Source organism: Lynx rufus, unplaced genomic scaffold (assembly GCF_022079265.1).
Source record: "Lynx rufus isolate CCGP_SWC_20201006 ecotype Redwood Valley unplaced genomic scaffold, mLynRuf1.p SCAF_5, whole genome shotgun sequence".
NCBI lineage: Eukaryota > Metazoa > Chordata > Mammalia > Carnivora > Felidae > Lynx > Lynx rufus.
Genome location: NW_025814867.1, coordinates 60,525,170 through 60,537,800, shown reverse-complemented (window position 1 = coordinate 60,537,800; position 12,631 = coordinate 60,525,170). Strand labels below are relative to the sequence as shown.

At 36.7% G+C, this 12,631-nt stretch overlaps 1 protein-coding gene across 1 annotated transcript in view; it reads left to right on the top strand.

The window, feature by feature from the left end:
- The window catches only part of SERPINI2 (serpin family I member 2), a 37,813-nt gene extending 27,996 nt beyond the window's left edge, over window positions 1–9,817 (top strand). Inside the window, exons 6-8 of the mRNA XM_047098910.1 lie at window positions 1,481–1,567; window positions 4,610–4,699; window positions 9,555–9,817. Coding sequence (XP_046954866.1) covers window positions 1,481–1,567; window positions 4,610–4,699; window positions 9,555–9,631 — 254 coding nt within the window. The 3' untranslated portion in view covers window positions 9,632–9,817. The remainder of the gene's footprint in view (window positions 1–1,480; window positions 1,568–4,609; window positions 4,700–9,554) is intronic.
- The last annotated feature ends 2,814 nt before the right edge of the window (window positions 9,818–12,631 follow it).

The window sequence follows — 12,631 nt, the reverse complement described above, 5'->3', positions numbered from 1 at the left end:
GATAAGTATTTATTGTCTACCAATGACGTGCCAGGCAGTTTTCTAGGGATGCATGAAATGGACAGAGTTCCTCTTCTAGTGAAGTCTACATCTACTGATGAATAATTAACAAGTAATTAGTTAATTAAATAGTGAGGTGATGGATGCTGTGAATTAACTAAAATACCATCATGGAATAAAAGGGGATTAGGTCAGATAAAAGCAGACTTAGGGTGGGAAGGGAATACTGGATTGGGAAGTAACACTTTGGGGGGACCTGAAGATCAAGGGAGCCAGTCCAGGAAAATTCTGGAGAAGGGGTATTAGGCAGGAGAGTTAGGGCTAACGCCTTGATACCTGACCTTGAGCTGGAGCTACTGGCTGAGGAGAGGAGGGTAGCAGAGGTAATCAGGGCCCCAGATGAAACATCGCAAGCGATTTGGAGTTTATTTTTAGGAAGCCATTTTTTATGCAAATATCCCTTTGATGACTTCTATATCTTACCTGAGGGGCTCTGCCTTTCCATAAGCTGTCAGAGCTGGTTACCGTTAGTAAGGTATTTCTTCCTGAATCCTTCTAAATCTGGTGGTTTGGGTGGAGTCTGCGTGATCACATCAGCTTTCTCTCCCAAGAGAGATAAAGCTCTCTTTTCTCCTTTCTCTTCAAGATTCCAGGCCCATGGTCCTTCCTTTACCTTCTGGCCACAACTGAACCCATGACCATGTTTCCGTTGTCTCTCTGGGGGACACTGTCGGATCTAAGTGGTCCTGACACAGCAGGAATGGCTGATGGCTTCTGAACTCGTGGCTTCACTTCCCCATTCTCAAGGAGACTATCCCCGCAGGTCACAAGATCAGAAACGCTTCACACACACATCAGTTCCACCAAGGGGAGATGAGGGGCATGTTCTCTCAGCTTGTATCCACACCGGAACAGAATGTTGTAAGACACTATCTTACACTGAGAAATTTGACAGGTTTTAAAGCATAGCTCTGAAGTGATTTTGTAACAGATGACACAAAAGCTCTTTAGACTTTCATAGCCTCACCAGTCTTGAAAGAAAGTAAATTTTGTTTTAAAGTCAGATCAAAACTGAATACAGAATTTGAAAGGCAAGTTGGCTTTGAGGTTGAATACATAGGGTGGGATTAATTTAAATCTGAAAAGCCTTTTTCATCTTGTCTGTAGACCATAGCTAAGGGGGCAAAACCTTCTGTCCATACAAATATTTCACTTAGTGGGATACCTGATTTGAGGCTTATCCTCTTCTGTCTTTTCTTTTGTATCTGGGCTAAATTTGATCTCTCTCTATGGGTCTCCGTATCATTTTTGCAAGAGCCAAACCTAAGCCACCGTCATCTCTAGCAAATTAAGTAACTTGGAGTAAGTTTTTTTTTTTTTTCCTATTCTTTGTTCATTTGAAAACGTAATTAACATGGGACCCAATAAGTAATGGCTCTGACATTTTAATCCTTAAATACACTTTTCTATTTTCCAACAGATTCAGCTGAGGTATTTGTTTCCCAAGTCATGCAACACGTTTTTTTTGAGATAAATGAAGATGGGAGCGAAGCTGCGGCATCAACCGGTAGGACAAATGGTTTTGTCGCGAGAAAAGACTCGGGGGAGAATTCGCGACATTAGAGCACTGGCGTTTCTGCATACCCAGATCTCCTGTTTCCCTCCTGCTGTCTAGTATATTATAGGAAAAAAAGAGAAATTGGCTATTTTTGCATCTCTGCAGCCGCAGCTTAATAAAAAAGGGAAGGGAAGGGATTTGGTTAGGAGATGAGGCCCATCTACTGATATTTGCTTATTTGTAAATGGGATTTTACCTGCCAATTAGGAGATAGGACCTGTGGAGGAAACTGTAGGCTGGCTCAACCAAGAAATTCTTATTATCCAGGAATGCTTACTTTTAAGGGACTGAATTATTTTCATCCTTCTATTACACCAGGCAAGTCCCTACTTTTCTAATATGGTGTTTGTCATTATCTCTATTCCAGTGGCTCTCAAACTTAGCTGCACGTTAGAATCACCTGGAAAGCTTTTTAAAATCCTATGCCCAGTCTACCTCCCAAAATAATTAAAGTAGCATCTCTGGAGATGCAGTCCAGACTCTGACATTTTCTTATGTTTCCCTAAGTGGTTTAAATGTGCATCCAAGGTTGAGAACCATTGCTTAACGGTGGCTTCCAGCCACCTGTTACTCCAAGTGTAGTGCATAGACCAGCAACATCAGCATCACTTGGAACTTGTTAGAGATGCAGACCCTGAGGCCCAACCCCAGACCTACTTAATCAAAATCTTTGTTTTCCAAGGTCCCTAGGTGATGTGTGTACACATAACAATTTGAGAACCACTCCTTTTGATGGATTTCCTTGAATTAATGGTATTTTGAATAATATCTAGGCTGCACACAAGTAATACTCAAAAATCATTGGAGGAAATTTCATTAGAAATGCAAAAGCCACTTTCATGAATGTCTCATAATTCCTGTTTTAATTCCTTAGACTACTCTGATTGTAGTCAATATGTCAAAGACATGCACCCTTTACACTGTCTTATTGATAAATTTCTGTAAATTTACATCCATGTCGTTAATTTCTTGGTTAATTTGTAATGCTAGGTAGTGCCAATGGATTTTGATATCTGGGTGGGTCACACCAGACTCCCACTGCCATTCTGTCATCTCCTGAAGGACTTTGCATTACTGTGCTCAAGGAACGTAGATTGGAAGAGATGGGTTATTTCAATATAGGAGAAATAAATAAGTTGCATTGGATGAAGTTGTTGGCCTTTGTAGACAAATTTTCCAGCTGTTTTGACGTAAGAGTCTTTACAGATCATCGCCTGATCCTCTCACTGTATTGGTGAAGAAACAGGCCCACAACGTGAACTGGTTTGCCAACGGTCATACTATTAATTGACAGCAGAGTATGAACTCTAATCAGGTTCCCTGACTTCAAGTTCAGCGCTCTTTCTACTATCACCCACGGCTTCTAATGTTTAGAGTTCTCTAAGAGGCCATAACGATCACTAGGGGATCAGCAGGCCCCCTGATGTATTACACATCAGAATAGGTTTAAGTGTGAGCATTTTGACTTTCAGGCATCTGCTCAGTGGATGCTCAAGAACAAAAAAAGCTCAAGCACTCACCCAAATGAGAACGAGAGTGACACTGACTATGCTTTTTTTGTATTCTATCATCAATTCAGACATAATTTGCCCGAATACTTAATTACCTGTATTTGCTGGTAATTTGGGCATCATAGCCCTGATATTTCAGGTAGGAGAGTGCCTTGCATTTTGTATTTTCCACTTAATTCTGAAGGGCATCAGAATCAGCCACTTTGTCAGAAGAGTTGTTTTGAGCTGAAGAAAATTGAGAAACAGCACATAAAAAAGAGCTCTCTACTCTCCCCAGATCTGCCTAAAAGCAGGACGTGCGTTTCCTTGTGAAGGTGTCTCTCTTCTCTCCCACATCGGGAGAAGGAGAACAACTTTTACCACAGGACGTGAAAACTGGCACTGAAATGAGTCTGCATAACAAACCTTACTGAATAACCCTCTCATACCATTGATTTCCCCTATGTATTTACCTTCCCACAAGTTATTGCCCCAGAAGCATGCCCCCCTCCTTTTTTTTTTTTTTTTTGTTGGTCTAGTCACTTCTCCACAGTTTGTTAAACAGGTAGATTAGCTCTCAAACCTAACATTTTTGGGAATATTTACTTCTTTTCCATGAAGCTTCTCTGGGGATATGAAATGAACCATTTTTTCTGTTAATGTCTTTTGTCAGTTTAATTTGCATACCCCAGTCACAGTGTAGAGGATACATTTTTTTCCTTCTCTACCATTATTTTCCAATTCTGATCACTCATGTGGTATTTTTTTAATGACTTTTTCATGACTCAGAAAATTGTGTGAAATCATTGCGGTATTGGTAAAGAACACATCTGAATTGAGTGTAGACACAGAAAAAAAAAATCCAACCATTTAAATTTACCCACTCTAAATGTTGGCAAATGCTATAATGGAGCCACCTGATATACATTATTATAGTAAATAATAATTAAAGGCAGCAAATCTCTGTTTCTAATCATATAATAAAAATCCCATACTCATTCACAGTACAAAGCCTAAAAGCTCTGAGCCCACAGAATGATTTTGGAAAAGTTAAAAAAAGAATAAATTTGAATGCAGATGTAATTACCACAAGCCTGAACAACAAAAATGAAGTGCAGACATATCTGGATAGGAATTAAGAGTTAAAACATTATAAGAATAAATCATATAATGTAAATACAAAGTGAGTGGAAAATTACTGTTTAAAAGAAGAAAATTTTCAGCTGCTTTCACTAAATTGAATCAAGAATCTGGCTTTCTTCTTCATTGAACATAAATGTGAAGTGAGAATAATTCCATGAATAATCCAATATTTATTCTTCTGCTCTTTGATTTTTAAATTTATTCTAAATTTCCCTGTATTTTGAAAATGGTTATTTTTCTACACGTTAACTCCTGAAACAAAATGACTTTTCCTGTTTACAAAAAAGTATTATGGATATATTTTCTTTACTCATCTTTTAATGTGAACACCTAAATAACTGTTGTCTCTGTTTCATAGGCATGAACATCCCTGTGATCATGAGTCTGGCTCAAAACCAATTTACAGCAAATCGTCCATTTCTGTTTATTGTGAAGAATAGCCCAACAGGTATCTTTTTGAGAATTCTCTGGGGCAACTGCTTATGTTAAACAGACCCAGTTCTAGCTGCTAATTAGTTTTTATTTTAAGTTTATTTATTTATTTTGAGAGAGAGAATGTGCCCGAGACAGGGAAAGGCAGAGAAAGAGGGAGAGAGACAATCAGCATAGAGCCTGATATGGGGCTGGATCTCATGAATGGTGAGATCATGCATGACTTGGGCCAAAATTAAGAGTCGAGTAGAGTGCTTAACTGACTGAGCCACCCAGGCGCCCCTAGCTGTTATTTGTAATCTATATATCTGAAATCATTTATTCCTTCAATTTATTAAGTTTATTGCAATTTTTAAATTTATTTCTTCAGTGGCTATTTGTGGAGTGCCTCTTTTATACCAGATATTGTATTTTAAAGGTGACAGGGGCCTAAAAGTGGTAGTAATAGCTGTCAACACAGCTATTAAATATGGTAGCCATTTTAAATCCCCATCTCTAAAGCTAACACCATTCCAGTAGCTTAGATATTTGACAAATAACAACACAGAAGCTCAGAGAGAGGTTATATAATTTGTCTAAGGTCATATAGCTGGAACACAGCAGAGGGGAAATAGCACCTGTTTGTCTCAGAAGGTAACTCTCTGTGATGTTACAATGGGAGTAGAAATTGGGAGTTGCACAGTTGTGAAATTGGGAGTTGCACAGTCACTTTTTTGGGTAGATTCCCAAAGAAGTGACTAGCTATGGGCTATGAGTGGGATGGAGAGGTCACATATATGCAAATATATGCAAATATATACAAATCTCCAATGTGGGCTGTTGGTGAAAGATGATGCTGTTATAGTTACAAAAGTTAGAGGTAGTAGTAGATTGGATTGCATTTGACACAATGGCAACAGGTGGAGTATTTGGCCAAGGGCTCTGCACACAATGTCAGTATCCCTAGAGACTGACAGTGTGAACGTGGGTGTCAGAGTGGGCTCAAGTCCCAGCTCTGTTAACTAATAGTTGTAAGACAAGTCAATTAAACCTCCTAAGCCATATTTTCTTCACCTCCAATTAAAATTTTTTTTTTCAACTTTTATTTATTTTTGGGACAGAGAGAGACAGAGCATGAATGGGGGAGGGGCAGAGAGAGAGGGAGACACAGAATCAGAAACAGGCTCCAGGCTCTGAGCCATCAGCCCAGAGCCTGACGTGGGGCTCAAACTCACGGACCGCGAGATCGTGACCTGGCTGAAGTCGGACGCTTAACCGACTGCGCCACCCAGGCGCCCCTCTTCACCTCCAATTTAAACAGAATATTAGTACTCATCTCCTAGAGTTAAGTAAAAGAATATACGAAGCCTGTAACACTATGCCTGACACATAGTGTTCATTATGAATAAATCAATAAATATAAATGAGTGATGACTGAATACATGAAAGAAGGAAGGAAAATGGAAAAGTTGCTTTTTATAAATTGTTATATGGAAAAGAGACATAGTTAATTTCAGATCTGAATCTGTTAGATTAGCTCATGATGGTGCTCATACTATCGACCCCTAAAGGATATACTAGTGTCTTTTTTTAGGCTCCATGAAACCAGTGCTGAGTGACCTGAAAGTTATATCTTGGAAACAGTGAGGCAGTTTTAGATTTGCTGAGATTGCATTAACACAACTTCAATTCCAGTGGATGGGTCAGTGTTAAAAGATATTCTGAGAATGTCATTTGATCTATACATCTTTAACCTTTGGATAACTCTAATTTCTTACAATTAGTATGTAATTGTTAAGTACGGAGAACAGAAAGAAATGGAGCGGCATTGGACATCAGTGCATAAGGAAATAATTTAGAATAATGATGTTTGACTCTCAGTTTTCTAAGTTGAAGAACAAAGGCCATGTAATTGCTATCTGTTAAGCAGCAATGAAAATTCAAAATCCCAAATAATCCATTTATTTATTTATTTGTGATAATGCTTAACCATCAGACCTTAATGACAATTTCTACTGTTTCCTGATCTTTATTGTAATGAGACTTTCTAAACTAGGGTTACTCTCTTAAAGTATTGTTTGAAATGAATAGCGACTCATTCATTGAAGGCTGTAAATTGTTGCCATATAAAATGTAGATTGGGCTATTATGTTAAGACAATATACATTCAGTGATTTATTTATTTTCCTCTCACAAATGAACTGAGGAAATCATTGAGGTTGATGAAAATGGTGCCTTAGCATAGCATAGTAAACTACTAAGTGGCTTAACACTTTATATAAAATACATTCATTTGATGATTTCTGAAGTATGAGGGATGGATGATTTTAGATATAGTGCAAATCAATTTTTATTTAGATTTAATATTTTATTTCGTTCAAACAGTCCTCTTGTGCAAAATACAAACATTATTTGTATTTTTCTATCATGTTCGTCTTATATTTCAGTATATTCACCCGAAGCTCCTATTAAGCCAAACTTGCAGGGAAACGAAGAACACTTTTTCTTCTTTTAGGCTGAGGGTGTAGGCGAGTGTTAGAGACTTTCAGAAGAAAATTGTGAAAGATGCTACACGAAATGTGCCATTTCTTAGAGAGTGAATGATGATTCTGAAACTGACAGTACTCCACACACAATAAAATATATATATATATATATATATATATATATATATATATATATAGTGCGTTTAAAATTCTTTCAGGTTTTGTGTTTGAAGAAGCAGACTGAAGGATGTCTATTAAGAAATCCTTCTTCTGGCTTTGGTTATGCTATTGTACTTAGTATTGTATTAGGTGGTAAAAGTTGTTTCTATCTGATGGAGATGTATGAATATATTGCTTAAATATGGGGGACACCTCTTTGAGAAGGGGGACTGTAGGGAAAAATGGAAACAATAATTTCTGTTTCAGCCTACCTCTAGATCCATTCCTGTTATGTCCGGGAAGAGTTTGCTAATCCATCCAGTTTAGTGGAGAGTAGATAGGTGACTGCATATGGACTCCATTCAAACTGTGGTTCTCCGTGGTCAAAGAAACAGATCGAAAAGGCTAGGACAAATGGCTTTTATGTAATGTCTTCTGCTTCTGAGCATTTAAAATTTTAAACAATAGTCTTCAATTATGAGGTTAGTTTCCATAAAAGTGACTTTAAAAATATCTGAACAATTCCAATAAGCATTTTAATGCTGTAGAGTTATAAAGATACAACCATCATTGCTGATTCCTATTGTCACAAAATCCTGGGAAAGTTATTTATGTGTCTCCATCTATTTGAAAAACAGGAGTATTTGTTTTCTTTTTATTGGAGTTATTTTGAGATTTTTGAGGCAAAGTATTATTGATTATAATCACAAAAAGAAAAAATCTGCTGGAGATTATGTCTATTTCCATGTTACTGGTTCTTCTAAGAGTGACTGTCTTTGGACTGAATACTAGAGTTAATGAAAACTCTCTATTATTTCAAATACATTTCAGTGTAATTTTCATTAGCTTTAAACTTATGTAAAATTTATTTTATCACTTTTGAAATTCACATTGATTTGTTTTCTTCTCTCTCTCTCTCTCTATATATATATATGTAATTTATTTTCAAGTCAGCTAACATACAGTATATATAGAGTGTGCTCTCGGTTTTGGTGGTAGAGTCTCGTGATTCATCACTTACATATAACACCCAGTGCTCATCCCAACAAGTGCCCTCCTCAATACCCATCACCCATTCCCCCCCCTCCTCCCCCCATCAACCCTCAGTTTGTTCTCAGTATCCAAGAGTCTCTTATGATTTGCCTCCCTCTCTGTTTGAAACTATTTTTCCCCTTCCCTTCCCCCATGGTCTTCTTTCAAATTTCTCAAGTTCCACATATGAGTGAAAACATGATCTTTGTCTTTCTCTGACTTATTTCACTTAGCATAATACCCTCCAGTTCCATCCACGTTCTTGCAAATGGCAGGATTTCATTCTTTCTCATTGCCAAGTAGTATTCCATTGTATATATAAACCACATCTTCTTTATCCATTCATCAGTTGATGGGCATTTGGGCTCTTTCCATAATTTGGCTATTGTTGAAAGCGCTGCTATAAACATTGGGGTACATGTGCCCCTGTGCATCAGCACACCTGTTTGGATAAATTCCTAGTAGTGCTACTGCTGGATCATAGGGTAGTTCTATTACATATGTCTGTAAGGAACGTAAAAGTCAAGGCAACGCTTGGCACTGATCCATTCAAGCCACTTATCTTACCCTAGTTTAAAAGAAAGGTGAATGGGTTTTTGATACATCTTGTATTTCTACTTTGTCCTCTAGTTCTTAGTTCCCTTTCACCTGCAAACACAGAACAGCTGGACTCAGGTGTTTACGTGTGTGCTGTGTACAATATCACCCCAGTGAGGATTTGAAAGCACTAGACAATAGAAAATATTGTCTTTTGCAGTAAGTTTTGATTCTGAGCTGAAGGAAGACATCTGAGAAGCTGCACTCTTCACCTTAAAGACTTATGTTACATGTATAAAAAGATGACTGCAAATGCCTTAAATTAAAAACTCCACCATGCTCGTCACCATTTCATTATATTATGTTTGCCTGAGTCTCTATATTTAGAAGAATACCTCTCCGCCACTTTATTTTTGCCTTCCTGTATGAAAAACAGGACTAATGCATTTTCCATGACAAGCTGTTGTCGGTGTTAATTTACTTCATAAATTACCAGAAAATGATTAATACTTATATAATTACATATTTTAGACAAAGGAGAGGGTTTCACTGTTCGCCATGGTCTATTTATCTTATAGATAAATAAAATATTAAATGATTTGTTAAAATATTCAGAAAGACTAATTATTATCAACTTTTTTCTCCAGTAGTTCCTAGGTTTTTTTTTTCTTTTCCTAGACTCAATTTTATTTATGGGAAAGGTGACAAATCCTGACACCCAAAAGATGAAGGCAAGAGATTTGGATTCACTGTGAATGAAAAACACAGCCTCAGAATATAAGATGATTCCTGAAAAATAGTTGATCAGCAAAATAGCATCATCTTGCAAATACTTTCTACACATCTTTTTCTGTTTTAACTGTATCTGTATTAATCTGTACTAATACAGACATGTACTAATGAATAAGGGAAATTATTAATAAATGAAATTGTGCATTTAATTTTTCTGGTCTTTCTGTATGTTTTATAAAGTCTATATGAATCAAAAGCGGAGAGCTTACATAAAATGTTAGTGTGTTAGAACAATCTCATCAAATTTCTATCTTAGATATCAAAGTCTCTGTATTCCTCAAAAACTGACCATATGACCTCCAGGCACAGCAGCATTTTCCAGACCATGTAGAAGTAAGGTCAAGAGAGAGAGTGGGCCTGGTGTGTGTCTCTCCACGTGCCATTTAATGTACAGAGATCTAGTATCTATGACTGTAGATGCACTTTAAGTATTTTGCAAATCTTAATCTTGTTTTTTTTTTTCAGTTTTTATTTTAATTCCAGTTAGTTAACATACAGAGTTGTATTAGTTTCAGGTGTTCAAATAGTGATTCAACAATTCCATACATCACCCAGTGCTGGTCATGACAAATCCACCCCTTAATCCCCATTACCTATTTTACTCATCACCTCACTCACCTCCCTTCTGGTCACTATCAGTTTGTTCTCTATAGGTGAGAGTCTATTTCTTGGTTTGTCTCTCTCTCTCTCTTTATCTGTCTCTCTCTTCCTCTCTTTTAATGAATGGATAAAGATGTGAGATATATCTATACATAAGATAGATAGATAGATAGATAGATAGATAGATAGATATAGATATAGATAGTGGAGGAATATTATTCAGTCATAAAAAGAATGAAATCTTGCCATTTGCAATGACATGGATGGATCTAGAGAGTATAATGCCAGGTGAAATGCGTCAGTCAGAGAAAGACAAATACCATATGATTTCACTCACATGTGGAATTTAAGAAACAAATGAGCAAAGAGAAAAATCTTAATTGTAAGTCCATGTATTACATTTACTATTTGCCATTGTTTCAATACCTTTTGGGGTATATCAATTTTTTTTCTTCTGATTTATGCTTTAAACATGTATAAGAAAGTAAAATAATGAGAACTTTTATAAAATTTTCCTATGCATGAAAGTGGCAGCTAAATTAGTGTGATTTAGGGAAGCTGACCTTCCAAGACTTTGTAACACTGAATGACAGATGTATTAGGGCCAAGATTGTAATCTATAAAGATTAAATGCAGAACCCTTTCTCTGCCTACTCTCAAATGTCAGATCCAAATATTCAAAACAATGCTACATTCCAATGATTTACTAGAACACGTTTCATTGTTTTTCCATTTTGATGTTAATACTGTAAAGTGTCCTTTTGTTTGTTTGTCTAGGCAGCTCTTGGTAGAGAATTTAATGATAATGGCAACCCATTGTTGAGCCTAATCACCTGTTAGGCACCGAAATAGGTATTTTATCTACATTATGTTAAACATACTAAAAACCCTGTGGAATAATGTTACCCATGTTCCAGATGAGAAAACGGAGGCTCCAAGCCAGCATATAAATTAGTCACAGAAATAAAGCAAATAAATATGGTGGCCTTTAAAGTATTTCCAAGTTTGAAGACAAGAGTATCTGAACTAGAAGCTTGTGACCATAATCACTGAGTCATATTCCCTTCTACATAAGTCCTTCCAAGTAGTACAGATCTTCCCCCTAAAACATTGTGCTGACTAGTCTCCGAAGTCTAGGTTTCTATCTACAGAAGAATCTAGAACAATACTCAAGACATTATGAAGACAACTTTATAATTAATTATAATTGCGTAAAACTATAACATAATTGCAAGCAATGTTCCTTTTTCTAGACTGTCAACTTGAGCTTACTTAACCTATAGCACAGTAAATGCTAATCTATATGTTAATGATATGCCACAAATTTGTTGCTCATCATGGAGCTGGTTTAAAAATACGCTTCCTCGATTAAGGAAGACGAGAGTAATAAGCTGTTAGAGGACAGTGGTTGTCTTCAGGTCTGTCCACATTCCTGTTTCCTTTGGATTGTGTGAGCCTTAGGATCCTCTTCCATGTGTAACATGTCAGGTTGCTCTGGAGATTGATCTGTTCTTTCCAGAACTATTAACTGAGCTTCCACCCTGTTCCAGGCACTGCTCTGGGTACCAGGGATATACTAGTGAACAAATCTAACGGGGTCTCTGCCTTCATGGAGCTGACATTTTACTGATGGCAGAAAACAATAACCAGTGAACAAATAAAACAGGGTAAGGAAATAAGAAGGATTTTATAAGTGAGACTATGTAATAAGTTGACTGCCCAAGTTTTAAGTTAAGTAGATATTTTCATAATATGTTTCTAATGTATTTGCTTTTCTTGAATAAGATCTGCCAAATATCTGCCTCAGGTTCCCTCCTATAGAGCCTGATTTTGCACTGTCAAATGTTTTTCTTCCCTGATTTCATGCTCTGCATCTGGTAGGTGTTACTTGGGTTTCAAAAGGAGAGCATTTAAGCTCCTTATAGAAGAGGGAGTAGCTTTCTGGTGTGGATTCAAGCTGAAAATCCCCTCTTTCCCCACTTCCAGGTTCAAGAAACATAGTTGCCATAGCACTTTCAAGATTAAAACCTGTAATCTTTACCTTCAGGGAAATTAACTCAGTAGTTATTATAGGTCCATATCACAAAGGTTAGAAATTTCTGGAACATATTTATAAAATATAAATATATATATATATTAAATAACATAAGTATGAAATCATTTTCTTTGCCAAGCTATATACAATCTTTAAGATTCCCAACAGTCCATAATCTATGTGGGATAAAAATATTGTCAAATACCCCTTGAAAAAGTCTAATGCATCACATACATATCACATATACATTTTTTTTTCCTCCTTGAGGCAAAATGGCCATAGTAGTATTTGGGGGGAACTTTGGAATTGGGTTTCTTGACTTCACATA